This window comes from Synchytrium microbalum (genome assembly GCF_006535985.1).
Source record: "Synchytrium microbalum strain JEL517 chromosome Unknown SmJEL517_scf0025, whole genome shotgun sequence".
Lineage (NCBI taxonomy): Eukaryota > Fungi > Chytridiomycota > Chytridiomycetes > Synchytriales > Synchytriaceae > Synchytrium > Synchytrium microbalum.
Genome location: NW_022158374.1, coordinates 98,549 through 126,407, shown reverse-complemented (window position 1 = coordinate 126,407; position 27,859 = coordinate 98,549). Strand labels below are relative to the sequence as shown.

The following is a 27,859-nucleotide window of genomic DNA, read 5'->3' as shown; positions in this document are numbered from 1 at the left end:
ATTTCACCATGTTCTCATATGCAAGATTGAATTCTGTTGAACAGTTCTGGCTCTGAGATTTTGTTTCGGTATCTCAGTGTATTCTTTGAATGTCAACTACATTACTAACGTCAAGGAATGTTGGCAATTTATGTCTGTTATTTGTTTTCGGATACATTTGTATCATATAGTGCTAAATGTCGAATGGAATATACTCTGACTGCAGTATACACATTACTGCCACCACAGTTTTTTGCCCGTCACCGAAAAGGAAGAGGCCGATTCGCTTGATCACCCAATGCTTTCAACCTGAATGTACAAGAAGCATTTACATATACTTGACAGTGAGCTTTTTCGAAAGCTTTGAACTGTCAAGAAGTTAACAATGCAAGAACGACACGGAGCAACGTATACTCCTATGTTGGAATTGTGAGATGTTCCACTTGCTATTTCATTACGAGTTTGCTTGCTCTACATGTATTTGATCTTGTGACGCTGTTGTTGTGTAGAACCATTTGGTTGAATACACACGAAGTTTTCAAGCAAGACGTTTCTCAAGCCTGGTATGGTCCGTTTACGTATGGAGAACCATGTTTTAGACTTCGGCAACCTTACTACCAGAATTTGAGATTCGATGTATGTTGGCCACGGCAGAGGAAGTCCACGCCTAATGATCGGATCATCAAATTGTGACATTTGTCCCTGTTGCTGCCGCTCATGTGGATGATACTTTGACAACAATCCGACGCGTCGTAGCCGTATATCGAACGGTATTCTCTTCGCCTGTAGATGCGTTAAACGAAACAAAGTACGCAAGTACAGAAACCGGGCGAATGGAGAACGACGAGCTCACAGTGGAAGCCTTGACCTACTCCTTCACTTCGTTTTTGACAGTTTGCCACATAAAATCATACCTTGAGAAACAGTAGGATTTAGAAGTTTTGAAACCGCACCGTTCTGAGACAATTCCTCCATAAACAGCAGCGTAAAGTTGAGGTACGTTTCAAAATCATTACGAAGCAAGATGCATCTACTAAGTTCACACGTTAAGTCCAGTAAGCATAAACGGTTTCTTGGGCGAGAATCGGAGAAGCGTAAACCAGCCACGACCGTTAGAATTGGATTTACGTGATTTTATGCGACGCTCACAACCTCTAAGCGACCTTCTATGTTCTTCACGTGTCTAAACATATGGGCTTGGCGTTTTTGGGCCCAATGGGAGCTTGGGTCGGACCAAAAATCGAGCAAAATCTTTCATTTCCAAAACAAGCACTCAACCGTCAATTACAGAACAAGCTACATCTCAGGAAGCAAGCGGGAGTAACTAAATCCTACATCTAATCCTACATCTAATCCTACTTCTCACATATCTTCAAACGCATACAAAATGTCCTTTTTACATTCTCTCGAATCGGCTGCTGAAAGCAAAATGGGTGGAGCTGGAGGTAATGTACTGCTCTTGTATGCGTTTTAAAGTGTTTCAAAATGAAGATTTCACGTATCAAAAGAGCCATCCACTCCTTCCTTTGCTTCCAAACTCGTTTTTGCGGCTCTGTCGCCAACATCAATCCAAACCCCATTTTCTCACACACACGTTTAGGCTTGGGTTCTATGCTATCGTCTGTAACTGGCGGTGCTGCTCCCGCTGGTGACGCTGCTCAACCAGCTGCTGCTGCTGGTGGTCTCGGTGGATTGCTGTCTTCCTTGGAAGGAGGAAACGCTACTGGTGCTCCAGCTGCAGGTCTACCAGCCGGGCTAGATATCAACACCATCATGTCATCGCTCAAATCAGGACAACTACCTCCAGGCGTCAGTCTCCAGGTACGTTTTACGCATGTTATCGTGTCCTGCGCCAATTTGAAACCCCGTGCGAAATAGCCAACTCCCTTTTCAACCAAAACACAATAGACTCTACAAGGTTTGGTTGCTGGTGGTGGACTCGGCTCGTAAGTATCAAACCAATCATTTTCCTCTGTTGATGTCTACAACCTGCGATCGCATGGCCTGCAAACAAATCCACCATTCAAAGTCCGCCAACTGGTTCAACTTTCTTGGCAAATATAGTCTCCTTGGTGGAGCTGGTGGTGCTGCAGGCGGTGCCGGTGGTCTCGGCAACATGTCGTCCTTACTCGAATCTCTAAAATCTGGACAAATGCCTGCTGGGGGTTTGGATCAACTCAAGGGACTGTTGGGTGGCGGAGGTGTTGCTGCTTCGACTACTACCACGACTGCTGCTGCCGCTCCAGCTGCAGAGTAAGTTTTGTCGGATCAGGTTTCCTGTGGTGTTTTAGAAAGCTAACCATCTACGTTGATGAATCTTTTTAGTGGTGGGGCTGCCGCTGCTGTGTCGGCAGTGACTGAAAAGGTCGCAGTTGCTACCCCAGCTACCGAAGAGTATGTTCAATAATGTTGAGTGTCTGCAAACGGATGTTTTTGACCATTCTTGCTTTCATGACTTAGAGAACCTGCCAAAATTGTAGCTTCTGAAACCACCACCGTTACTGGTGTTGAAGCACCAGCTGAAGGACCACAAGAAGTCTCTCTCTAGACCAACAACAAACTGTTTGGTCTGAAACAAGCTCCCTTTTTTGACGAGCTTCCAAGTAATCGTTGTAACACTCATTATTTGCGAATAAACCATCATTCTCAGTAGCAGGTTTACAGGTATCATTGTTGGGGCTGGATGTTGGTTTTAGCTCTTGCGTACAAGGGGAAAAGACATTGAGATCGCGATCGACAGGATCTTTCTGGTGGAGCAAGGTTTATACGGACTAAATCCGTGGTAGATTAGTTCGTTTTATACATGAGCTACCAACTATTCGCACTGGGAATCTCGAGGTCGGACTGGATGTGTGTTAAAAAAGAAGTTCGAACGCAAGGCCAAAAAGCACAACGAGCCGCTGACATAGACCGTTTCGAATCTGCACGAATAGGAGAGATAGACGCACGCTACATATACATACCGGCTAAGATCCAAATAGACACTACTACTATACACTAGTCATTATGAGCTTCTTTTCAAAACTGGTTCAAGAGCTCGAGGAGCCTGCTTCTGACGAACAAGGAGATGGACAACGTGGTATGGGTGGAGGTAAGAATCAAATCTAGTAGCCTGTACAGTGAAACTCGTACCTCTCTTTTAATGCCTTGTTGCGCGAATATATGTCAACACGCTCAACATCTCGTACACATAAAATTCCAAAAACACTCATTTCAAACACCATTTACTTTCTACAGGACTAGGCAATCTCATCTCAGAATTCGCTGGCGGTCAAGGCCAAGGTCAGCAACAATCCGGTGGCGGATTAGGTGCCTTGATGCAACAGTTCGAAGGAGGAAGTCAAGGTCAACAAGGTGGTGGTGGTGGTATGGGAGCACTCATGAGCCAATTCGCTGGTGGTCAAGGCCAACAGCAAGGTGGTGGTGGATTAGGTGCTCTTATGAGTCAATTCGCTGGAGGGCAAGGAGGTCAACAACAGTCTGTAGGTGGTGGTGGGCTTGGAGCGCTGATGAATGAGTTTTCAGGTGGAGGACAACAGCAGCAGCAGTCTAGTGGTGGGCTTGGAAATATGGGTGCGCTTATGGGTGCCTTGTCTGGACATCAAGGAGGTTCTGGTGGTAACCCGATGGCTTCTATGGGAGGCATGGGTGCTCTTGGCTCGCTTGCCGGAATGGCTGGAATGGCGGGAATGATGGGAGGTGGTGGTGGGCAATCCGGTGCTCAATCTGGTGACGCGTGAGTATTTATTCTGTGCTGATTTTTTTTTGGTCTAACGTGCGATCAAAATTCTTGTCCCAATCATTAACGCCCTTTTCTCATTGATCAGAACTACTGGAAACCCAATGCTTGATAGTCTTGTTGAAAAAGCGTTTGGCGGTCAAGGAAACACTTCAAAGGAGGATGATCCTAGACACAAGGCTGGTTATAACGCACAATTCTTACAGCCTCAAGATCTTCAGTACGTGCTGAATTCCTTTTAGGGCAAAACAAGCGTTAGGCAAAAACTGTATTGCAGCTTAGCATTGTAAAGGCTTCCGTATCGTTCTTTCTAATTGTCTTTTCCCATCTAGTGGCAAACGCCGTGCCCTCTTCATTGGTATAAATTACACAGGATCATCTCACGCTCTACAAGGATGCATCAACGATGTCAATAATGTCAAGACATTTGTGTTTGGGCATTACAAGATTGACCAGTTTATGGTCTTGACTGATGATCAGACTGATCCACACAAGCAGCCTACTCGTGCGAATATATTGGGGGCATTCCAGTGGCTCGCATCCGGTAAATTTTGTGTCCATTGCTTTTATTTATTGTTCTACGGGTTACTGAAAAACAGACAAATTTTGCACGTAGGTGCTCAACCAGGAGACTCATTTTTCCTACAGTGAGTTCTCAGCGTACGGTATTTTCCCAATAGCGATTCAGTGTTCATTTCGGTTTTATAGTTACTCTGGGCATGGTTCTCAAACAAAAGATTTGGATGGAGATGAAGCTATTGGCATGGACAGCACAATGGTACCTGTTGATTACGAAACTGCAGGAATGATTCTCGACGATGTAAGATTGACGTATGCAGTCTATTTGCTTATGTGACTTGATGTTTTCTTTGGCATACACGTAATGCAAAAGTGTCAACAACTTCGTATTAGGACATCAATACTCTTATGGTACAACCATTACCCGCCGGGTGCCAATTTGTCAGGTGAGAATATAGTTATGTTTGTGTGACTGGTCAAACGGCGTTCCACTGCAACAACAGCAGTGGTTTGGTCAATGTATCACTTAACGAATACCTTTCCTTTCGCACAGTGTATTGGACTGCTGTCACTCTGAATCTCTACTTGATTTACCTGTAAGCACATTCATACCGCTTTCCCATCGGAGCTTTCCATGGCTATCCAAACGCACCAATGAATCATATTTTTTTTGTGTCCTAGTACATCTACACACTCAACGGCAACCTCGAAGTCGAAGTGCGAGATACTCGAGTGGAAGGTGCCAAGAAGCTTGTCGCTGTAAGTTGACGATGTGTAGTCGATTGAGCAACTTTCTCCATATTTGTTTTGCATACTGTTTGATTCAGATGTGCCAACAACCTTGCTTCTTAGGCTGGAATTGATTTCCTTCGTGGCAACAAGACACGAGCGTTTGGAGATGCCAAGGACGGTAAGACCAAAAAGACCTCCCTGACTATGTCTGAATGAATCTGGTCTAATTCATCACAACCACTTCATCCATATACCTTATCTGTAGGTGTAATGATGTTCCTATCCAAAGACGCATCATCCGAAGAAAAACAAGCTGCAATCCAAAAGACTCAAAAAGAAAAGGGTAGTCGTGCTACTATATACAGTTTGTCTGGTAAGAACAATTCCACTCCCATGTTTCAAAGAACTGAGGCATGCTGTGTTCCCTCTTTTGCTGACATTTTTCTTGACAGGCTGTCTGGATGAACAAACATCAGCCGATGCACATCTTGGCGGATCACCAACGGGTGCCATGTCGTATGCGTTGTTGCAAGTGCTGAACAAGACGCCACAGATTACGTATTTGGAGTTGCTGAAACAAGTTCGGGTATGAGGATCAACTAGGATGTTTTTTTTGGCAAGCAATGACTCCTGGATTGAAATAGGGTATATTGCAAGGCCAATTCCAGCAAATTCCTCAGCTATCTACTGGGTTCCCTACGAATATCAATGCGCCGTTCTTCTTATAAAAGTTGTTTGGCCGGTATGATGTTATTTAGAAACAGGAAATTGTTGGTGGAACTTTTATTTCTAGCTAGTTTGCTTTTGTATAAAACACAACAAATAAAAGAGTCAAGTCGAGAGTAATTTACTGGTGGTGCGCTTTCGGCTTTTGAGCAGCGGGTCTCGATAGTCTATAATTTGCCAGCGCAACAAAAGCCTGCTCTCAATGGATCCAGATGCATTCGACTTGCGGTCAGTCTTGTGCCTTCATTTTGCAGCAACACGACACACGATCGATTCACACACAAAACAAAGTTTCATATCAGTCTCTTTATATTTTCAGTTACAACTGCCCCAGTACACACAAACCCACAAACGTCCTCTTCCAAATTCCTCCAAACCTTACAAACATTTTGGTACAGCAAAATCACACTCCCACATATAAACTCTTCACACACACAACGCTTTCAGGTGAAACAGATTTCCTTATTCAAAGACATCAGGATTGTTTTGTAATGCCAAATCAAAGTATGTTTGGGCCATAAACCAGCCTGCCCATGTGCCACCGACCTAACAACCCAAAAAGATTTCAGATATGCTAAAGATGGCTTCGAGGGTTGGAAAACGACAAGATACGCACTTGGTCACGAGTATGGGAAGCGACTTTATGGTCTAGGACCTTGAGTTTGCGGCCAGTGGCTTCTGCGAGCATTTGTGCTTGGCAGCAGCGGTCCATTGCTATGTGACATGATGTTGGTATTGAGACAAAGTAGGTGGACAAAAAACGCAACCAAGAAGAACAGAGAACATAGTGAGAATTTCCACGTTCAGTACACAAAGTGCATTTGCGATACTTACACATAAACCACCATACAGCTTCTTCCACGGTTTCACCAACAGTCAACAATCCTGCAAGAAAAAAAGCCATTAATCATTGCGCTAATCTTCCAAAGTACACCTCTCGTGCACTCACCATGGTTTGACAAAATAACACCATGACCATGTTCACCGGCAACCTTAGCAATACGTTTACCCTCCTCAGTGTCGAGGACGACACCATTGTATTCCTTGTAGATGGCATGACGTTCGTAGAATGCACAAGCGTCTTGTGTTATGGGCAAGAGCTCAGCGTCAAGAGCCGACCACGCTTTGCCGTACATGGAGTGAGAGTGTGCGGCTGCGTTTACGTGTGGGAGGGAGGAGTGGATGCCAGCGTGGCTACACATGGACATTGATGTATGTTGGTTTTTATGTGATTTGTTTGGAAGATGTGATTACGCCAGCGAAAAACCACAAACAGATTGATATGGTTGCTGACACTTACATGGCAAAAGCAGCAGCATTGACAGGTCGAGTACCTTCGACGACTTGACCGTCGTGGTTTACGAGCAAGAGGTCGGATACACGGATTTGAGCGAAATGGACTGCGTATGGATTAACCCAAAAGTGGTCACTACACAAGTTGGAATTAGTATGCATACGTATCATGGAATTGAGTGTAGTATTAGGACACATGATGACAGGTCAACATTTCGGACACATTATCATATAATCCCGCGATACGTACGTCTTGATTGGATCCCTGACAGTAATATGGCCAGCAACTCCCTCATCGAAGCCCTGGGCAGCAAAGATACGGAATGCAAGAGCCAGACGCTGTTTTCTGTAGAGACGTTCAGCTTCGAGGGTGTCAAAGACTGGTGGTTTGCGAGCGCCGTGAGGGATGACTCTTGGTTCGGTCACGAAGGTGGATACGGCCTAGATAAGATAGATCGATATGGAAGAGGATGAGTATGTGGTTTGTGTTCCCATGACGTTGATGAATGGCAATGTGTGTTAGGCATTTACATTGGAAGTAGGTGAGGCAGGGGGAGTGATCTTTGCAACTCCGTTAGCAGCGGCAGCTTCCTTTTGCGCCTTTTTCTTTTGGTTTGTTTTGCTATGAGATTGTGTTTTGGGATGTGAGTGGGGTTCGTGGATTGACGAGCAGGGACAGATACAAGAGGTAATGATGGTAGATAAGGAGATGCAATGAATGTGGTGAACGTACCTTCCCATGGTTGACGAGTTGTTTCTGTTTAAAGTTTAAAGGTCTGATGTAATGGGTTGTGTTGACGGTATGCAGGGGCACGCACTCAGTCACGACACGGTCAAGAGAAAGCGCAAAACGAAGGGAATATAGGATCACGTATATTGGAATATATGTTATTGTAACCTCTTTTACTTCTTTACGAGATTCGTGAAAGAGCTTTCGTCCATCTTTGAAATAGAGCTGTCTAGTTCTCGACACTAAATCAGACCAGATCGACGCGTTAGACACGTTCCAGTAACTAATATCAGCACAATTGCTAGTTCTTTCCCTCAAATAGCCTATACGTAGGAGTTGGGTGCTTGACTCGCTCCAAACTTTTGACAAACATTAACATTGTCCACAAAACTGAACACGCCAAGAACGTGAACTAGCCTATCTGTCAATGCAAACAAGGATCTAGGTAAGACCCACATTTTCATGCTCCATTTCATTCACTTCCAGATCATTCAAACAACAAGCTACTCCAAAACTGGTCAAAACAAAAAAAATGTTCTATTTAAACAGACTTGCACTTGAAGCTCACAGCTCTAACGCAATGTTCGTATTAGGTATCAAGTCCCAACAAACATGTACACGGGCACCAATCCAAGCTACGAGCTCTCTGGATCCACCGCGACAACAGCTTTAGAAAGCTCCCATATCCACAATCAAAACAACAACCAACTATACCCACTCTACGAATCATCAAACCACTACTCTACCAATGTCTATGATGACAATGACGAGTCAACCATACACCGTGACGATCAACACGAACGGGACGACAATCTACACCAACTACACCACCACACCCAACCAAACACTCCAAGCAAACCTCCCCTATACATAACACCACCTCCCTCCGTATCCTACTCGTCATCCTCCTCATCTGGAAACTCGCTCGACCTATACATCCCATCTTCCGAAAAGTCATCCTACCCAACCGATTACCTAATAGACAGTGCAATCGAAATCCCACCACCGCCATACCCACTCTTATCCAGCGACGCACCGCCTGAAACTATAGCCCACTTTTTAGTCGGGTTGTGTAATCCGAACTATGCCTATGCGGGTGCTACACCACCGTTATCTGTAAACGACGAGGACGATGACGATATGGAGGACAGTTTGGAGCTGACGGCGGATGATACCGACGGGCTGGCTTCAATGGTGGCTAAATCGAACGAGTTTTTGGTCTATCTGAGGGATGGGGTGTATCCGGACCGAATGCATAGTGTGAGGGTGGATGAGGAGGTGGTTCGTATGAGGAGGGATTTCGCAAAGAGTGTAAGTTGTGTCTGTGGTCTGTTTGTGACATGAGAGATAAACTCTAAAGCATTTTTTGCCTGTTTTCGTGACGCCAACCAACAACTTTTCCTAGGCTCGAGACTACTATGAGTTAAGGAATAATGTCCTCCATCATAAACGCAAAGGTGGTCGAATAGTCATGTCTCGTGAAGATGTAAGCTCAAACCTCGCTGTTTTTAAGTATCAAACGCTAGCTCTTTTTGCCTTTGACACTCAATCTAACTCAAATATTCATAAACATAAGTTCTACGATTTGTTTCGTACATGTCATAATGATGCTGGACATCCGTCAGAGAATGTGACGAAACGTGCCATGGAAAAGGAGACTTACTTGTATGGATTGAAGAGTTTAATTACCAAGGTATATTTGACTGTGTCTTTGCTGCCTCATTATTGCGATTGATGGTTTCAGCCACAACAAAAAGCTCAAGACTTGGTCAGCCATACTCACACGTTCTTTATCCACGACTAGATGATTGCCAAATGCAAAGTCTGTAAGAACAAGAACCGTAAATACCGTGCTCGTAAACCTTCTGCTGGTACAGCTGTAGATGATAGTAGTGATCATGCTGGTACAGCTGTAGATGGTGGTAGTGATCATGAGGAAGTAAATGCATATTGATTCGGGCTCGTTTTTTGTTTGTGATTTTCTTGAACATAGCACGCACAACACACACCAAACACCACAATTTAAACTTGCTATGCCACCTTGCCCTTGCTAGTTTGCTGTATATTACTTTTTCTATATTTTTCTTCCTTTTTTGTTTTTGTAAAATGTATCATTATCCATAACTTTCCACAAATGGTATATAAAAGAAACACCAAGTTAAACCTATATCTACTCTTCAGAATCCGGCCTCATCGCACCCACGGCATCCCTCAACTCCTCTAATCTCACCCTCTCAGCATTCAGCCCCTCCAGCTCACCCAGCAGTCTCGCATTCTCGTTCTCAACCCTCGATACCTCCTCCTGCAGTCTCCTGCACTCCCGCAAAAGCCGCAGCGTCTCGATCTGGGTGTTGAGATTCGTCAGGGACGTGATCATGGTGTTTGCTTCGGCGGCTGCGTGTGCGAGGGATGTTGTTATGGTTGTTAGCTGGGTGCGGAGATGCGTGTGGCGGGATAGTGTGGTGGTGAGGAGGTTGTGTGTGTCGGTTGGTTGTGCTAATCAGAGGTGTTAGATCGATGGTACATGTGTTTTCGGATTTGGATGCTTACGAGTTGGTTGTGGTGCTTCAACCTGTACAGCAGCTGGACGTGGGAGTATAAGCACTCTTTGGAAGTTTTGGGCCTGTACGGACACTGTTTGCAAAAGTTGTTAAAGTTTTTTCTCGTAGCGAATCAAAGGCGTGACCAAGTGAGGAGGGGCTTTCACATTACTTGTTTTCAGTTTTTGTTGGCACATGGCTTTTGAGCGTAATATTTGGACCTTGTAAAGCGAGAGGAGATGGTTATGGGAGGTTTGCGTGGTTTGGTGATTGTTGGTGGAGAGGTGATTGGTGAAAAATGTGAGACGTGGGTTACGAGGATGATGGAAGGTGAGGTGAGGGGCAACAAGGTGCTTGAAGCTTCCTGTAACGGATTAAAGTGTGTTTTGGGCAGCGATCGCTTATGTGGTTGAGGTGGAGTCTCTGATGATGAAGATCCAAGAATCCAAGAAAGATGCAAACTAACCAAATGAGACATACTAAACTCTGAACATTCATACCTTGGAGATAAACATGCTACTTGTTATCAACAATTGCACTTTTTGCCATTGATCAGAAACCTAAAGTCTTTGAATGTTTGAATGTGAAGAAATGGAGGAACGCGTTTCGCAACCTGAGAAACGAGACGCAGCACATATCTGTTATGTTGCTGCTACTGGTTCGCTAAATCTTACAGTGAATTGTAGTGATTACTTGAATAGACTGAGTTTGAAAGTTTGAACTTAGACTTTGGTTCGGGAGTTTTGAGCAGATATATTTAATACCAATTGTTAGCGTGGGAATGACAAGTATTTATAGTGGGCGATGACTCATCAACATCTTCCTCCTCCTTCCTTCATATTCCCTTGACTTCTTGGTTATTCTTGACTTGCTGCGACTTAGGCGAATATTCTGGTAATGACATCATAGGCGTGATCGACACGTGTTTAGCGAATGGTCTCCAAGCAGCATTATTCTCGTAACAATATCTGAATTATTCGCCATACATCCATTTTCAATGTTTTCATTTACACGGTTAAAAGAACACGAAACTTTGGCTGCATCGCAAACACGCAAACACAAAACGAGAGCTTCAATAGGAGGTTGTAAGAGCAGGTAATATAGATGCCTGCGTGATTGTTTTGAAATGAAGGGTGGCCGTTAAGCGGCGTAGAATCGTGTGGTTTGGTTGTGTAATGGAAGGTTTGTTTCGAGGTGTGATGGATGACGAATGGGGGTTTGGTTGTGGAGCTTCAGCTGGCTCTATCGCCGCTGGCCATGGGATTATAAGCACTTGTTGGAAGTTTTGTGCCTCGGCAGACGCTATTTAGAAGCAATGTTAAAGTTTTTTGTCATAGTGAATGGAAGGCGTGGGGGAAGTGAAGAGGTTTTCACTTTATGTGTTTCTAGCTTTTACTGGGAAATGCCTTTTGGGTGTGATATGGGTGGCTTGTAGAGCGAGAGAAAGGTATGGGAGGTTTGTGTGGTGTGTTAATTGTGAGTGGGGAAGGTGATTGAGAAACGTGAGAGTCGTAGGGTACGATGATGTTGACGTTGAGTTGGACTGGCTTCCGAGAGGTTCCTAGAAAAGCTTTTGAAAACGGATGTATGTGTGTTTTAAGGACCGATCGTGTAAGCGTTTGAGGTTGTGTTGCAGTCTTACTTGTGAAAACTTGATTTTTGGCAGAATTGGTGCGAGGTATTGGAAATAACGTGTAAATTGACAGAATTGGGCGGATTATACTCCGAGTATTCATACTTTGGAGATAAACACGCTATTTGTAACCAACAGTTGCTCGGTTTTGCCCAATTCATGAATCTCCATAATTTGAGGAGCGCGTTCTTACAACTCTAGACACTGGTTCTAATTATTTACAATGCATCCAAATTGATTGACACAATTCACGAACGCGAAACCTTGGATCCATCGCAACAGCAGCCATTTGTCATTTGTCATCCATCACACTTTGTTCGCAACAGCAAAACTTCCAATACCAGACCAAACACCACACAATTCTACGCCGAATAACAACTACAGCCATGTCATCTGGCAAAACAATCACGTGCGTTCCCTCCTTCCACTCCAATCTACCTGTATTCAACTTAAAGTTTTGTGTTGCGCAGACGACATTCCTCAAAAACTGTCAATACAAAAGCATCAATACTAACAATCTCATCTCCCATAGCATCGACGTAATCTCAGACACCATATGCCCATGGTACACACCCAACGTTTTCGTCTCCAACATCATCACCCACGATTTTTTACACGATTAACATTAGGTGCTTTATCGGCAAACGCCGCATGGAAAAGGCGATCACGCAGTACAAGCAACGACCAGGAAACGAGGGCACGAAATTCGTCATCAAGTATCATCCATTCTTGCTGGATCCGACGCTGACTAGCACGCCTATGGATAAGGTACGTTTGTAGAGAGGAAAGCACAGGAGTATAAGCTGATGATGACCTTTTTTGTTGTAGAATGAGCGATATGCTAAAAAGTTTGGACCACGTGCACAGGCTATGATGGCTCGTATGCAGGTAAAAAACGACACGGTCAAAGTTGGTTTGCATCTCTAACTCACCCACCTCCCGTCATTAGGAAATCGCACTAGCCGAAAACCTCAACTTCTCATCCACCGGCCTAATCTCCCAAACATTCGACTCGCACCGTATCGTGAAATACGTGTCCTCCAAACTCGGCCATGACGCGGAATCCATCATTGTCGAAGAGCTATTCAAGAATTATTTCGAGGATGGGAAATGTATATCTGATTACGATGTTTTGGCAGATGCGGCTGTTAAGGCTGGAGTTGGGAAAGATGAGGCGAGGGTGTTTTTGGAAAGCGGGGAGGGGTTGGATGATGTTAAGGTATGAGAAACGCGAAGCAATGATGCGTTTGAGAGTATACTAACTTCCTGGTTTTTAGGCCGAGATCCAGTATGCGTTCGATGAGGGTGTTAGTGGTGTACCTCATTACAGTATCAGTTTTGGGGATAACGCCTATGCCGTACCGGGAGCTCAAGATGTGAATGTGTTCACGCATGTGTTTGATAAGCTTGTCAAGAGAGAGGGGTCTTTGTAAGTGTATGGTCTGAATGTGTGTGTTTGGTATGGTTTGAAGGTTTTATGAATAAATCGGTCTTGTAAGTGACTGAAAAGCATTGGGCTAAAGCCTCGAGCTTGCGGAATCGAGTCTTGAATACATATCCGTCTTTCGCGTTCCAAAAAATTGAATGGGTGCCAACAGCACAAAAGACGACAAACCTCCTCTTTCATGCGACACTATCTTGAAAGCGGCTCAACACTTTCTAACCACGACGAATACACCATCTCAATGTAACAATGCAAAAATATTCTTGGATTATATTTTCAGGCTCGTACAACCTCTTTTACGACAACACACAAGACACCAAGACACCATGAATAATCAACCTCACTCCACACTACACCAACACAACTTTTTATCGTCCTTGCTCAACCATCTTCCTCTTCTCACTCTTGTTTACACCATTGCCAACAACAATAGTACTAGTACTCTCAACAACTACTTGCTTAGCAACAACAACGGGTGCAGCCTCATCATCATCACCACCATCATCGTCCTGCTGTGTCGGATTCGGCAATATCATAACAGTAGCCTTGCCCGCACTACTACTAGGCGTCGCATTCCCACTATTGCTATCCGAATCCCCTTCCTTCTCTCCACCACCACGTGCTTCCTCATCATCAAACGAAGCATGTCCATTCGATAATTGCGACACACGACTCGCAGTTCGTTGTATCGGCACAGCACTATTATTATTCGGCATAATAACAGTTCCAAGAGAGAATGGTGATGGCGGACCAGCTAAATTGAGCGACGAGTTTGATCTATACAGCATCATTGGTGACGGCATGGACGCGTCGTGGACGGGAGCGAGGTATGGCGCACCGGGTAGTCTGTGGGGAGCCCATGATGATGATCCGACTGTTGTTGCCCATGAGCGGGATTCCATGCCGCCGTCGTCTTGGTCTGAGGCAGACGTCGGGGTTATGTTGCCTGGTTCGTTCGTCCCGTCATCGTTGGGAGATGTTGTGGTGCTGTTGGCATATGATGTTAGCGGGCGTGTTATGGCTGGTTTGGTAGTTGTGGATGCTTCGGAGGCCAGGAGACGGTCTAGTTGGCGAGGACCTAGAGAGCGCCAGGGTAGCGGTTGTAGTGGCGTGGCAGTTTGCCAGCGTGGGTCGACAGCCATTCCAGGTCGATCCGCTGGGAGAGATGAGTTTATCGGTGGCTGCTGTTGTTGTGCTGATGCACTACCGTTGCTATCTGTCATGGCTTTATTGTCCGATGATGTGACAGACTTTTCACTGATATGACTGGCGGTTTGAGCAGCTGCTACCTGTGATGCCCGAGCACCCCACGATTGAGAGTTGGCTTGAAGCGATGTTCCAGCAGTCTTTAGTTGGGCTGGTATTGCCTTTTCCAGTATTGATAGTGGCTGCTGTTTCTGTTGCTGTGTTGTGGATTTATGAGAGCTTGGGAAGGCATTGACTGCTGCTGGAGTATTATAAGATAGTAAGGCAGAGATGTGCTGATCCAAATCTACAGACTTTTTACGAGATGCGGTCTCCATAAAGTTTGCTATTGGGGTATTATAGCCAGCTGGCGATTTACCACGCATGGACACTGGTACATCGAGTGCACTCGACGTTGGTGTGGGATATGAGGTGGCAGGTGACGCACCAACAATCGTTGTAGTATTGGCATTAGTAGCCACGTCCATTGTTGAAGTGGAAGGTATGACTCTACTAGAAGACTCCGATTGCCTGCTTATATCTTGAGCTGGCGGTGGCAGTTTAGGCGAAAGTGATGACGCCGAGCTTACTGAAGAATTTCTCCTTCTTCGTCTATGATGGGAGTGATGGGTAGATGAAGAATGGCCAGCCTCTACATCTACACCACGGTGTATGGCAAGCTGTGATCCAGCAACCGAAGTGGCTGGTGATCGTAGCGATACAGCCGACCAGCATTCTGATCCAAACACGTTGATTCCCGACAGGTATATCTCGAGATTCGCCCAAGTTAATGTAAAAGTGCACGCCAACGCAATCCAAGTTGGCCAGGAAGCTGATGATATAGGTATAAGAGATGATTTGAGCACTAGATACAATGTTGATACCTAATAAGCGAGTATCGAGTTAAAACAATTGTTATCAGAACCCAAGTGCTCCAACTTTTTTTTCCAAGTGTTGGGGAGTAGACAAGGATGACTTACAAAGGTGCAAGAGACAGGAGCCTGAGCAGCGACTACGGGTTTATAGCCAAAGACAAAGGCAGAGAGGACAAAAAGCCTTATGACAGCTAAAAGAAGCAAATCGCCAGTTTGTGCCAGAATTCCACCTCCCATGCTGTTCGGAAGCCAGAGCTCCAGCAGTAAGAAGACGGTAACCAGCGTCACATCAGCTATAGCACTTCCAAGTAGTATCTGATGATAATGAAGCCTTGGTTTCCCAACGCTAGTAGGTGATATCAACAATGGGCTTGACTCGTTCTGGATAGTATCAGATGTGCTTGTTATGCCCTCATCGCTCAGTCCCGTGGTATGTCCGGTATGTGGCCTGTGCTGTCTATGCGTCCGATGGGGCTGTTTCCTACTCATTTCGTCGCTTCCACTCGAATTGAGAAATTTGCGAAAAATCGTTGACTGCTCTTTTTTCTACCAAACCCACCCTTAGGCCGGCTAGGCTAAGGAATTAAATAAATTAGGTGTTAGCTTAGAAGTGTTAGGCTAATAAAAACCCCATCACGTTCAGCTTTCGCATCATTGCATCATCGCACAGTGGCAATGTGGTTGATCAAGATGAACAATTTGATTTGTATGCATTAATTAACGCTAGAGGTCTCATCGCGGTTAGCTCCGCTTCGTTAAGTATGAACTGTCATTGGTGCTGGATGTGACAACAAATTACTGTCTTCACCGACTCAACCAGTGACATAGTACGTGACATTTAGTATAACAATTTATTCAGAACTCATGCAATCGCGTCTTGAAGTTACAAGCGGGTCTTGGTTTTTGCCTTCCATCGTCTGTTTCATCTTTTGACGTTGTAACTTCGCAGAATCGTTGATTGTATCGAAATGGAGATTCAATCAGCCGAGTAAGTTTCAATAATTCTATTCCCTTCCATATTATAATATTCTCTTTGCTAAACCCATCGTTTTATATAGACCAGCGCACAACATTGACGTTCCTATAGACGCTATAAACGACGAGGATGCAATCTTCCAAGAACTAGAGAGGGATGATGACATGGAAGGCGCCCTATTTCGTGAACAACGGATGGAACAATTACGCAGAGAGTACGTGGCATGTTCATCATTCGTGATGCATCATTATACAACTTTTTGATGAAGAAAAATATACTCACTCACATTAAATTTAGGGCGCATAAACTACAAGAGATGAAGGCTAGCGCTCATGGCACATACGAAGAAATCAGAACGGAAAAGGAAGTGCTAAAGATTACTACCACGACAAAGTTCTGTGTCGTCCATTTCTTCCACAAGGAGTTTCGCAGATGTCAGATTATGGACAAGCATTTAGGAGTATGTTTACAAGAAATGTGGATTGTATAATTGAATAATGCATAATTCATTTATCTAATGATTCTTTGTTGTGATTGATTAGATACTAGCACGTAAACACTTCAAGACACGATTCATCAAGGTGGATGTTGATAATGCACCCTTTTTGGTGGATCGACTTAAAATACAAGTGCTGCCTTGTGTTGTTTGTTTTATTGATGGAATTGCTGCTGATAGGTATGTTCCAATGGGGTTTGAGATTTGAGACTTCACACCGTCTTACGCGGTGAGTAACATATCTTCTTTTTGCCCTAGACTTGTAGGATTCGACGAGTTGGGCTTGACAGATTCCTTCCAAACCAACCTGTTGGAACAACGTCTAGACAAAGCTAGTATGTCGTATATGCCATCGATTCTGTTCTCCATGAACTTGGGCTAGATGACAACTGATTCCCTCTCTCCTCTAGGTGTAATTATGATCATCGACCAGCCCACCCACCAATCTCGTAAGACTATTTTCGGGTTTAACGACAAGAAGAATAACGACGATGACGACGAAGATGATGAAGATGATTGATTCACCACCTCTGCTATGTAATTATTTGTCACACGTTTTGTACACGAGCCATTTGCCTACAAATGTAATCTAGTATATAATACCGACACCCAGTATTGTGTCTGGCCCCTTGTTTTCAATTAATCCAGACATGTCTTTACGAGAGTTGTCATTCCATGACTCTCTTCGTTAAATTGTCTGGAAAGAAAAAAAGTTTATTATCCGCCCGTAGTTTGATCACTGGATGTCTAGATGTCCAAAGTGTATCTGGTTTGGAGCGAAACATTTTTCTTCTCACTGCAGTTCCAATGATGGGTTTGTGTTTGCTTTACATGAGACTTTGGTTGCTATTACGTTATTGGTAATATGTACATCAAATGTTCAACCCTTGAATGAGCAAGTTGCTTGCCCGTGTTCTTACTATCGAGAAAGGATAGTAGTATGTGGACGTTCAGCTGAAAATCTAGGTCGGTGCTAACATTTCACCAACACAAACACGTCACCACCTCCCGAAATCACGCTCATCATGATACGACAGCATATACATTGAATAGACCAACATGGCACCATTTCACACTGATACTCATTCGTTCAGGTGAAGGCAAAGATTCTTTCTTGATGCACATGTTGCATAGAGATTGAGTCTCTGGTAGGTCAGGTTTGGAAATTCCTTGTGAGAGTGATGAACATGTGATGAAGTTGTACCATGGGAGCTCTCTAGAGTGGGGAATGAATTGGTTGATCCGTTTAGTTGATGTTGTTCGGTTTGCGAAACATTCAAGATATGACGAGGGGTAATGAAATCATATATTTGTGCGTGTACGAGTAGAAATATCACATGTGTCAATTTGGATCTAGCCTTGACATAGCACCAAGCTCCATACCAACAGAGAGCTTCATTCTTAACCTCAACGATTACTCACTCATCGCATTGAGAACAGTAAAGAGACCTCGGCACGACTTTTACAGCAGGTTCTGGATGTCCATACATCGTGGCTAGAGGCTTGTTCTTGTCACGTTGAGCTAGAAACTGGCCGAGAGACAATGAAGTTGGCAGCAAACAGAGGCACAGGTACTTTAAATACTCATGACGCCTTCAATTCTTTCTCTTTGGTCTCGTGGCGGCCAGTTCGGGCCTCTTTTTGCCATTATCAGCATCATCATGGTTGTCAACATTGCATTCACACAATTCTCCTTTGTCCAGGTTTAGAGGACGCATCGCTGGACGTAATGCAACATCTCAACGACAACCATGATCCTAGTATCGATGAAGAGCATGTGGTCGAAGGACTCATCACTTTGCCAAACGAACTCATACCAAATTCTTGCAGCACGCATCAGGACGAAAGAAGACCAACTGTGATGCACCCTTCTCCTGCTATAGTTATTGAATTTGATAGTGAGAGTGACGATGAACAAGTAGTTCGTCCTCCTCCTCCAGCTAATGTTATTGAATTCGACAACGACGATGATGAGCACGTCGTCGCGAGTCCTGTCACAGTAGTAATGCGTCCTCGTCCTGCTATTGTTACTGAATTTGTTATTGACAACGATGAAGAGCAAGTCGTCGAGAGTCTCACTACTCTGCCAAATGAACTCATACTCAACATCACAAGTCGCCTGGAGTACCCAGATCTCCACTCACTCGCATCAACTTGTCGTCAGCTGAACTCTTTTGCATGTACCTTCCTATATCAGGACGTCTTTGGTCACAACCCAATAAATCAGATTCAGTGTTTGGATGCCTATTATACCGAAGTTAGAACAGACATGTATCGTCAGCCTATCGCTGAATGTATCAGAGGGATGGATTTGAATGTCTTGATGGATCAGCATCACGAGTATCCGTGGTTGCAAGTTGACTTGTAAGTCAAAGTTGCTCTGTATGTGAACAGGAATAAGCCGTTATTCACTTAAGTTTTGTGCCCACCATAGGAGTGTCGAGCGAATAATAAATCTAGTTAGCACCTCACTCACGACTGTAGCACCGAACATACAAGAAATCCACATCCCAATTACACCCCATACTGAAATATCATCACTTCCAGCTAGTCTTCGACGGATCAACCTCAATTTTAAAGACATGAATCCAATCTGGACAGAGCAGGAATGGAGAACCTTCTCAACTCGTCATCTGTTCCTCACGAGCTTGGGTATAGAAGAATCACGTGAAACCGTCAGCGGCATCTATAATCCGAATTGGACTAGTATAGGACAGTTCAATTGGTTGAGCCAGTTCAAGTCCCTTGAAAGTTTATCTTTCAAAGATATGAACTTGTCGCCTTTTCCATGGATATCGGTCACTCTATCAAAACCGCTTTGTCGACTGAAAGTAGATGATTGTGTATTAGGCGATGATTTTGTTAGCTTTATAGCAGTGCAATCGTTAACATTGGAATACTTATATCTCTTCATTGTGTCAGATGAAGAGACTATAGCTAGACGTGATCTCTTCACAGATAGTCGATGGCCCAAGTTGAAGGAACTGCATATAAACTTTAGGGCCCTACAGTCTTTTGGTATACCTCACTTCTTCAAAGCTCATGGAGAGCAACTAGTCAAACTGGAATTGATTCTCGACGAAACTCTTAACGATGCCCGTACTGAAAATGATGGATCCAACTGGCTCGGAAATCAAATTGGATTTGTAGCAAACCTTCGCATTTTACCTAATGTACGCGTATTGCAGATGACTAGCTTGGCTCGCGATACTGATAAGACATCATCAGACGAATCTGTATATCTAGCATTACGATACCTTGAGGATTTACGTATATTAAAGTATTGGATCCCATATGGTGATCATATAAATAGTTCTAGTATTACAGCCATGGCTGAATGTCGGAGGAGGCTTAATATGCCTCGAGTCACGTTGGAAATAGTCGTCGGGGACTCAAACGTCTTCGTACTAGATGAATTGGAGGAGACGGACGAGCCCTTGGACCATAAAGCATTGATCAAAGTCTTCACAGACACTGTAAACGATGTAATTGATTTGAGGCTGGGAAATAATGTGACTGTGACAACCACGCATAGTATTTCAGAGGGTGATGGCGATAGTGTTGGTTCTGGATTTGAGGACTCAGACTATGAGCCATTAGAAGGCGAAGACGTCCCCTGGGCAGGAAAGGGAGGTTATGTAAGGTACGGGCCAGACGTCAAATATTATGTTACTCCAGACCGATATATAAGTGGCTGGCGCATCAACAACCCTTGCAATCTTATGGGAATACTGGATCCCAATGTCTTTGAAGACGAATTTGGCTTTCCATGGAATTGAGCTTTTATTGAACAGTTAGAGCATGAATGTACTCTGATTATTTACAAACAAAATCTAATAAGTATAGCGAATGCTCATTTTTAACCAAAGTAACTCTGTGAAGAGACCCAGAGTTTCCTAATTCGTTAGTTATAGAAGATGAGACCGAAACAATGTGCAAGTGGATGTTGTCTGTGTCTGCCCCACGAGAAAGTGTACAACAGTACAAGGGTTCTGGCAGTCGGCCTCGCGTGCTCCCCTCGTTTCCGTTCATCTGGATCTGGGTTACACTCTTATGAACAGCAGCACAAGAGAACCAGCCAGAATGATTCGTCTCCACGGTGAAGGGAAGTTGTCTAAGAGAAAATGGTGCTGCCAATATACAGCAGGACGGTGAGACAACTGAATATAGCAGTGTGAAGATCTTGCTTAATATGTGAATGGTAGACGATGGGATATAAGTCATTACTCCTGAAGCAAATGGAGCAGATTGCAACCAATTCGGAAGCAATTCTCAATTACTTGTGCTAGGAAAGCTGGAATACCATAAGAACTAGTACCACACACTTGAATCATCATGCTACCATCCTGCATGCTTGTAGCCAATCCAGCGATTCGACGCAAATGAGAGAGCGAGCAATAGTTGAATCTTTCCGCCAGTATGACTGCATGGCAGACGCAAGCGTCCTGACAATCGGCCTGGAGTACACCCTTCGCTTTCCATCATCTGACGCTGGAGTCCACTCTAATCCACAGCGGTACAAGAGCGACGCCCAGCCAGAATCATTAGTCACCGTGGTGAGGAGATGTCCACTAACTGAAAATTTTGCAACCAATATCCGGCGGGACTGCGAGGCGACTAATTACTGTCCGTTGCTGAAAGATCCTCGGTACTATATGGAACATTTGATGATGGTGGTTAGAATCTTGATGAAATTTGCGGCAATTGTAATAAAGTTGGGGATGTCGCCCAGTATACAATGAGTAGCTGTTGGGAGAGAGCACAAACCATAATAACTAGTGCCTCACATTGGATGCTCACTCTCTCGTCCCCTGCTTCCTCCTCCTTCACTAGCTGCCTTGATCTTTTATGTTTTTGTGAAGTTTGGAATTGGAAGGAGGAACAACACAGTTGTGTTGTTTTGGCAAGCCAGAATGCCAGACGAGACACCTCAAATGGTTGTGCTACGGCCATATTCAAAGCAATTGCGCCCCAATTACCTGATAAAACGTTCTTTGTTGCTGGTGAAGATGTTTCGGATTGTGGTGGCAGGGTCTTGCGGTACAACACTGATCAAGTGTAATTTATATACCATTTACTATTCTCATTCTACTTTTGTTACTTGCTATCTAGCTACAATGAGGGGAAAAAACTCCAAAAAATAAAAACACTATCATATATGAGCAAAGAATAAACAACAGCACCCACATATAATCATAATATCCCAACCTTCAACCCATATCTTCCTCCCATTCTTCATCTGGCAGTTCAGCAGACACACCTCTAAAGAATCGCTGATACTTTTCCCTCACGCACTCTCCACCCAATATTGGATCAAATGTGAATCTGTACAAGGATCCATCATTACATAGGGCAACGAGAGACGTATATTCATCTATAGCTGCTGTTGCCACTGCTGATGATGACGAAGGAGTTGTAGTTGGGTAGCCACCACCTGTACTATAATTAGTATTACTATTGCTGCTGCTGTGGTTACCATTGTTGTTTCCAGATCTTGGTACGAAAGCGACTATAGTTTTGCACTCGTACGGAAGAGTGAATTGAGCAAACGACCATTCGGAAGACAAGTATGTTCCAACCATAGGGATGTATGGAGATAGGAAGGAAAGTGGTGATGATCGATTACCCGGTTTTAGGGAACTCGTTAGACTTGACAAGGCCGAGTATGCACTTGCTGTTGCCGTTGATGATGATGATGATGTACCGGTAGCATTATGACTACTGCTGCTAGCACTGCTGGTGTGTGGTCTGTCGCTATATACTGATGGAGTTCGGGCAGGCAGTGCTGGTCTATCCGAAGTTTGTGGCGTGATTCTACTATATTGTTGTTGTGGTGGTCGTGATATGGGTCGAGACGGACCTGCTTGTGCCATGCTCATACTACCACCACTGCCTCCACGTCCATTCGATGCAGTCAAGTTGAAGATATGTATTGTAGTTTTATCCGAAGCAACGACTACTCTAGTAGCTGACGGATTGAATGCAATGCAGTATATATCAGCTCGATCAGCACCCCTCCTCAGTTCATTCAACAGACGTCCAGACTTTGTCTCGTAAATCCGTATCAGGGTTCCAGTTTCCGAGGCTGAGGCGAGCAAGTGACCTTGATTGGATACGGAGAGTGCGGCTAGTGGTGTATTGTGTGCGGCTATTATAGATACAGATGGTTGTAGCGACGATGTGATGTTTGTGGATGAAGGGGTTGCAGATATCGCCGAGGACGAAGATACACGTAGGTCGACCAGTTGGATTTGCCCTTTGGTGCGACCAGGGAATGCGAGGAGTGCTGTATATGGTATTTTACTTGTATTGGAAGTGGATGATAATGGAGGTGAGAAGGGAGATGGAGTGACTGCCAATAAACCTAGATCGTTATCGACGGTCTCGAATGTGTAGAGACGTTGAGGTTTGGCCGAGAAAGTATATACAAAGACCTTGTTCAGTAGTGCGACAATAATACTAGAGTGTAGGAAGAATGTTAGGGTACATGGTGACTGTGCGTATACGAGCAGAGTTTAAACTCTTGCAACCAAACCAACGAAGAAGTTACCGATCTCTTCGTAGTTTGACAGCCTTGACCTGACTCAAGAATTCCATTTCAATGACCATTTTCTCCTTTGCATCATCCCATATCATGACTCGATTAGCAGGAAATGCAGGCTGTTTACCACCACCAACCAATGCCATATAATTACTCTTTTGCAGCATTTCGACAATAGCAATTCCACCCATGAACCGCTGTGACCTTGAGGTGGCAGCAGCAGGAGCAGTAGTTCCCTTTGAGTCGTCTGGCAGGTGTGCGCCATCCTCGTTGTTTTCATTGATTGTCAGAGTTTCCCGTTTTGAGATTGGTTTGGCCGTGTCTGTGGAGAATATGCGGAAGCCGGCTATGGTGCCTATGCTGAAACATGTTGCGTCTTGATTGAAGCTGGCTGTTATGATCCTCTTCTTGTTATCCATATGGGCAGATCAGCACATTTTATCGTTGTCACGAGTTTAACAAGTCAGACGGCGGAGGTGAATGAGCGAACGTGGAAGTGCAGTTTTACATACATTTCGACGCGTTTTTATATCGACGTCCGTCATCAACATGGTACACTGTTCTAACACTAAAAGGAGCATAAACGCCTGCAAATCTCCATGTCGTGGCAACATTTCGACGGTGCGATTCATATTCCGTTCGGTTTCTTCAGTACAACAGTACATGAAAATATATTTTTGGATATGAATCGGTTGATCTATGTTGTCTCATCTCTCCTGATCTGGATTTACCGTTTTCTTCTTTCCTTCAACGCAACATCAGACATTGGAAGGATGATGGCCAACGATGCAAGCGCAGAGACCGTCGAGTTACCACCAGTTCCTCCACCACCAAGTGACAAGGGAGCCAACCGAGATACCAGAGATAGGAACTCTCCTTCTCTCCATGTTAAGGGAGTTACTCCAGAAACAAAACCTGAAGATTTGCGAGAGGCATTTACTCGATACGGGAAGGTCAAAGATGGTATATCGCTTGTAGTTGGTGCTATCTGTCTATTCATGTCGCTCATTCCATGTCTCTTACTTCATTCTAGTTTACATTCCAAAGGACTACTACACAGGTCGCCCTCGTGGGTTTGCCTTCATCCAGTGAGTTCTTATCTCAAGACTAGGCCAATCCTCTTGTTATTATCAAGTTTGTTGTTGTCAAGATTCAATTGCAAGTCTAGCAAACCAAGTATATGCACAAAATGTGTGTTGGATGATTTGCCATACAAGTGGCATTGACACATCAAGCGGGTTATATCAAGTCCAAGACTTGCCTTTACAAGATGCTCATGAAATGCATTGGAATGTACAATCAAGATGGATTTTTTCATATAACAAGTCGGGGCCGAATGACTACAAGACTGAAGTCCTAACAAGAATCATCATTACTCTCTTCAACTCGTCAAGGTATGAGAACGCGGAGGATACAGAAACTGCCTTCAACAAGATTGATTATGTTACTGTAAATGGTGCCAAGTTGACTTGTCAAATCGCTGCCGGTGATCGCAAAGGTAACGCATTAGACCATTATTCATTGTCTGTCTATATGAATAACGTCATATGCTATATCTATATTAATAACGTCATATATTCACAAACATACACTCAATCTCTATTCTTTAGGTCCATCCGAAATGCGATACCGTGACAAGGGTACTACATCTGGAGGAGGCCGAGGAGACAGACGTGACCGCTCGCCTCCTCGTCGTCGCGACAGATACGATGATCGACGAGGCTATGATGACAGACGAGACCGTCGTGGAGGCCGATATGATGACAGAGACAGAGACTACCGTGACGACCGTGGAAGAGATCGCTCTCGTGAACGCGATAGATACTCGTCTCGCAGGTCCTCTCCTTCTCCTCCTCCTCGACGACGTGCTTCTCCATCTCCTCCTCCAAGATCTGCACCTAGGTCTCGTGCTTCGTCCAGGTCTCCTCGTCGTCCGGAGTAAAAACACCCAATATATAGAATGAAAAAAAAAACAGGGACCCAAAATTCTTCTATGATTTGATATATAAAGAAAATGCAGGAAACAATTAGGAGGGGTTAGGTGGGGGAAAAGAAGAATTAGTACAAACCCACAATAACACACACAATAGCCATTGGTTCACAGGATTTAACAATAAAAACACATATTTGTAGTTAACGTACTCGAAAAATCTCCTGCTTTGAGACTGGTTTCGCTGACATGTGAAAATCGTCAATCCGGTTGAATCAAACACGTACCCTTGATTGCAAAAACAAACTTTCTTCACAATCAGTCAGTCGTTATCGAAAGAAAAACTCTACTTTACAACCAGCATTCAAAAAAATTATCAAAAATCCCTTTACAACAATGAGCAGCGTCCTACCTACCCTCCCATCCCTCATCGCCAGACGGCTAACGCTCTCACCAGCAAAAACGACCATCCAACAATCGATATCACGAAGCAGGACCACATCAGCTCCCAAACCATCCTACTCTACCAGCAGCACTGCACCCAAAGAAAACATTAGATCAAATGCTTCTGCATCAACCAATGAAGGCGTGAAAACTGGTACCAAAGTCGCATCGCCCAACAACACTGTATTGTACGGATTCGCTGCTGTAGCTTCTGTATTTGGATTTGGTGTCATCAATGAGATTCGATAAATATGAAATGGATTATGGGGCTTGAATATACCGATCGATATAGATAGAAGTGGATTTTTTAGGTGTGGTGAGAAACGTGGTAAAGGTGGGTGAAGGAATCAGTCAGTAAAATACCAGTAGAAACATCACAAATATATAGAACTGTAGAAGGGTAGCCATGCAATTTATATAAAAGTACAATACTTTTTCGATTCTCAACGTAACGTTACTTATTCCTTGGCCATGTTGTTGCTGAACAATGCCGGATAACCAGTCTTGATTCTGAATTCAGTTATCAACTTTGCTTGCTATATGCTGTGCTACTCTTACGTAACCGTGCACGCACTTGTCGCTCATAAGGCAAAACCTCTGGCTTCAACACCGATTTTGACGATGATTCACGTTAGCTAGCAAGAGAATAGCAAAGCACACGTTCTTTAAAATGACGATTCAATATGAGGCAGTCCATTTATTACTCTCAGAACTCGTTCCTTGTCACTCATATCCGATATGCGTCACCAAAATTTACAAAGCTGACAGATGACAGACAGAGACGAATACCAACACCTCACGGATTGGACCTTTTAAAGCAAATTTGAGCTTGAAAAGTCTAGACCATCAAGGCTTACGCGAGCAAAAACACGAGTAGCGGCATTTGGGCAAAAAGTCAATTCCATTCCGTGCAATGCTTGTACTGACCAGCCAAAGGCCATGTGGGATAGTCTTTTAGCACGAAATCTCACATTTGATCACAACAAACCTTGCCAGGATTTTGCTTCATGACGAGGTCAACATCGCACAATCAACAAGCTGAACTGAAAGATGAAAATCAAACACACAAGCACATGAACTCTTTTCAGCGCAAGACTACGTTTTAATACGCGTTTGAACGATGAAATATTAACGGAGTGCTACTTAAATGACGACAATACGACAATCTAGTATTGCACGTGCGTCCAGCCAATAATCGTCGTTTCTTTCCAGTGCTCCAAACGAGCCCTCGTACCAGATAAAGGATGCTCAATTTCACTTTCACAGCCGGGAAACCCTCAAAAAATCAGATATCCTCAAAGTGTGAATACAACTACTATCATAGAGTACCACCGTCAGCCAATATATATTTATGATGATGAGGGGCAACCGAAAGATGGAGACAATATCATGATGGAACCTTTACATGGTGACTAGTAAAGTGTCTAGTAGTCTGCTAATGATCATCCTCGTTGTCCCTTCTCCCATGCATCACGTATGGCTCAACCACAAAACCTCGTGCCGATTGAGGTTCTTTGGAACAACTCAACTTTGTACCCTGGCGAAGGCTGAGATGCCTCCTGCATGGGCAGCTCAGGTTGCAGCAGCAATTGTACTGCTGGGATGTGGCCTAGGCCTGTATCTGTCCGTCTCGACTGATTACAATAGTAGTGCGACAGACACTTTTGGTCCTGACCGAACTAATGATAAGTAAGGCTCCATTTCGCAAGTTGGCAATATTTACCCTATGACTGACGTCTCATAATCTCATCAAGTGCTAATAATCAGGTGCTCATTCCTTCCGTTCTTCCTTCGCCCTCGTCATCACCGCTCGCAATCCCACCTTGGAATTATGGATGTCAAAAGTAAGTGCAAAATAGTCATCACTGACTTACCAATGTTATAACTAGACAGAATTGAACTATGATAGATACCAGCTCGCAAAAATCCAATCATTCCTTTCCTCGCCCTCTTCACATTGCGCGACTAGAACATCGTCTTCGGCGGCTGGTCAACAAGATACCGAGACAACTAGAGCACGCTGTTGGACCGACTATCGCATCATACCTAAATCTGAACTAGATGAAAAACATGGTCC

The 27,859-nt window shown here is 44.2% G+C and overlaps 6 protein-coding genes across 6 annotated transcripts; 4 read left to right on the top strand and 2 right to left on the bottom strand.

Moving 5' to 3' along the window:
* Nucleotides 1–2,985: 2,985 nt before the first annotated feature.
* SmJEL517_g04068 (uncharacterized protein) lies at nucleotides 2,986–5,697 on the top strand (the record flags this gene model as incomplete). The annotated part of the gene is made up of 13 exons (XM_031169996.1): nucleotides 2,986–3,070; nucleotides 3,217–3,715; nucleotides 3,807–3,938; nucleotides 4,051–4,262; nucleotides 4,335–4,365; nucleotides 4,427–4,538; nucleotides 4,631–4,683; nucleotides 4,791–4,833; nucleotides 4,919–4,996; nucleotides 5,090–5,147; nucleotides 5,235–5,342; nucleotides 5,422–5,555; nucleotides 5,614–5,697. The coding sequence occupies 13 exons, from the start codon at nucleotides 2,986–2,988 to the stop codon at nucleotides 5,695–5,697; spliced, it is 1,629 nt and encodes a 542-aa protein (XP_031024031.1).
* Nucleotides 5,698–6,157: 460 nt separating this feature from the next.
* SmJEL517_g04067 (uncharacterized protein) lies at nucleotides 6,158–7,930 on the bottom strand (the record flags this gene model as incomplete). The annotated part of the gene is made up of 9 exons (XM_031169995.1): nucleotides 6,158–6,241; nucleotides 6,312–6,409; nucleotides 6,530–6,580; nucleotides 6,645–6,889; nucleotides 6,996–7,124; nucleotides 7,239–7,429; nucleotides 7,520–7,610; nucleotides 7,722–7,745; nucleotides 7,896–7,930. The coding sequence occupies 9 exons, from the start codon at nucleotides 7,928–7,930 to the stop codon at nucleotides 6,158–6,160; spliced, it is 948 nt and encodes a 315-aa protein (XP_031024038.1).
* A 4,347-nt stretch (nucleotides 7,931–12,277) lies between these two features.
* On the top strand, nucleotides 12,278–13,324 carry SmJEL517_g04066 (uncharacterized protein; the record flags this gene model as incomplete). The annotated part of the gene is made up of 6 exons (XM_031169994.1): nucleotides 12,278–12,300; nucleotides 12,424–12,456; nucleotides 12,521–12,659; nucleotides 12,720–12,779; nucleotides 12,841–13,110; nucleotides 13,169–13,324. 6 exons carry the CDS (start codon nucleotides 12,278–12,280, stop codon nucleotides 13,322–13,324), a joined length of 681 nt encoding a protein of 226 aa, XP_031024039.1.
* Nucleotides 13,325–16,363: 3,039 nt separating this feature from the next.
* On the top strand, nucleotides 16,364–17,387 carry SmJEL517_g04065 (uncharacterized protein; the record flags this gene model as incomplete). Its single annotated transcript, XM_031169993.1, has 6 exons — nucleotides 16,364–16,383; nucleotides 16,454–16,585; nucleotides 16,669–16,831; nucleotides 16,914–17,047; nucleotides 17,126–17,202; nucleotides 17,278–17,387. The coding sequence occupies 6 exons, from the start codon at nucleotides 16,364–16,366 to the stop codon at nucleotides 17,385–17,387; spliced, it is 636 nt and encodes a 211-aa protein (XP_031024036.1).
* A 4,690-nt stretch (nucleotides 17,388–22,077) lies between these two features.
* SmJEL517_g04064 (uncharacterized protein) lies at nucleotides 22,078–23,827 on the bottom strand (the record flags this gene model as incomplete). Its single annotated transcript, XM_031169992.1, has 2 exons — nucleotides 22,078–23,326; nucleotides 23,418–23,827. The coding sequence occupies 2 exons, from the start codon at nucleotides 23,825–23,827 to the stop codon at nucleotides 22,078–22,080; spliced, it is 1,659 nt and encodes a 552-aa protein (XP_031024037.1).
* Nucleotides 23,828–24,184: 357 nt separating this feature from the next.
* On the top strand, nucleotides 24,185–25,350 carry SmJEL517_g04063 (uncharacterized protein; the record flags this gene model as incomplete). Its single annotated transcript, XM_031169991.1, has 4 exons — nucleotides 24,185–24,371; nucleotides 24,442–24,496; nucleotides 24,803–24,906; nucleotides 25,019–25,350. 4 exons carry the CDS (start codon nucleotides 24,185–24,187, stop codon nucleotides 25,348–25,350), a joined length of 678 nt encoding a protein of 225 aa, XP_031024034.1.
* Nucleotides 25,351–27,859: the final 2,509 nt, after the last annotated feature.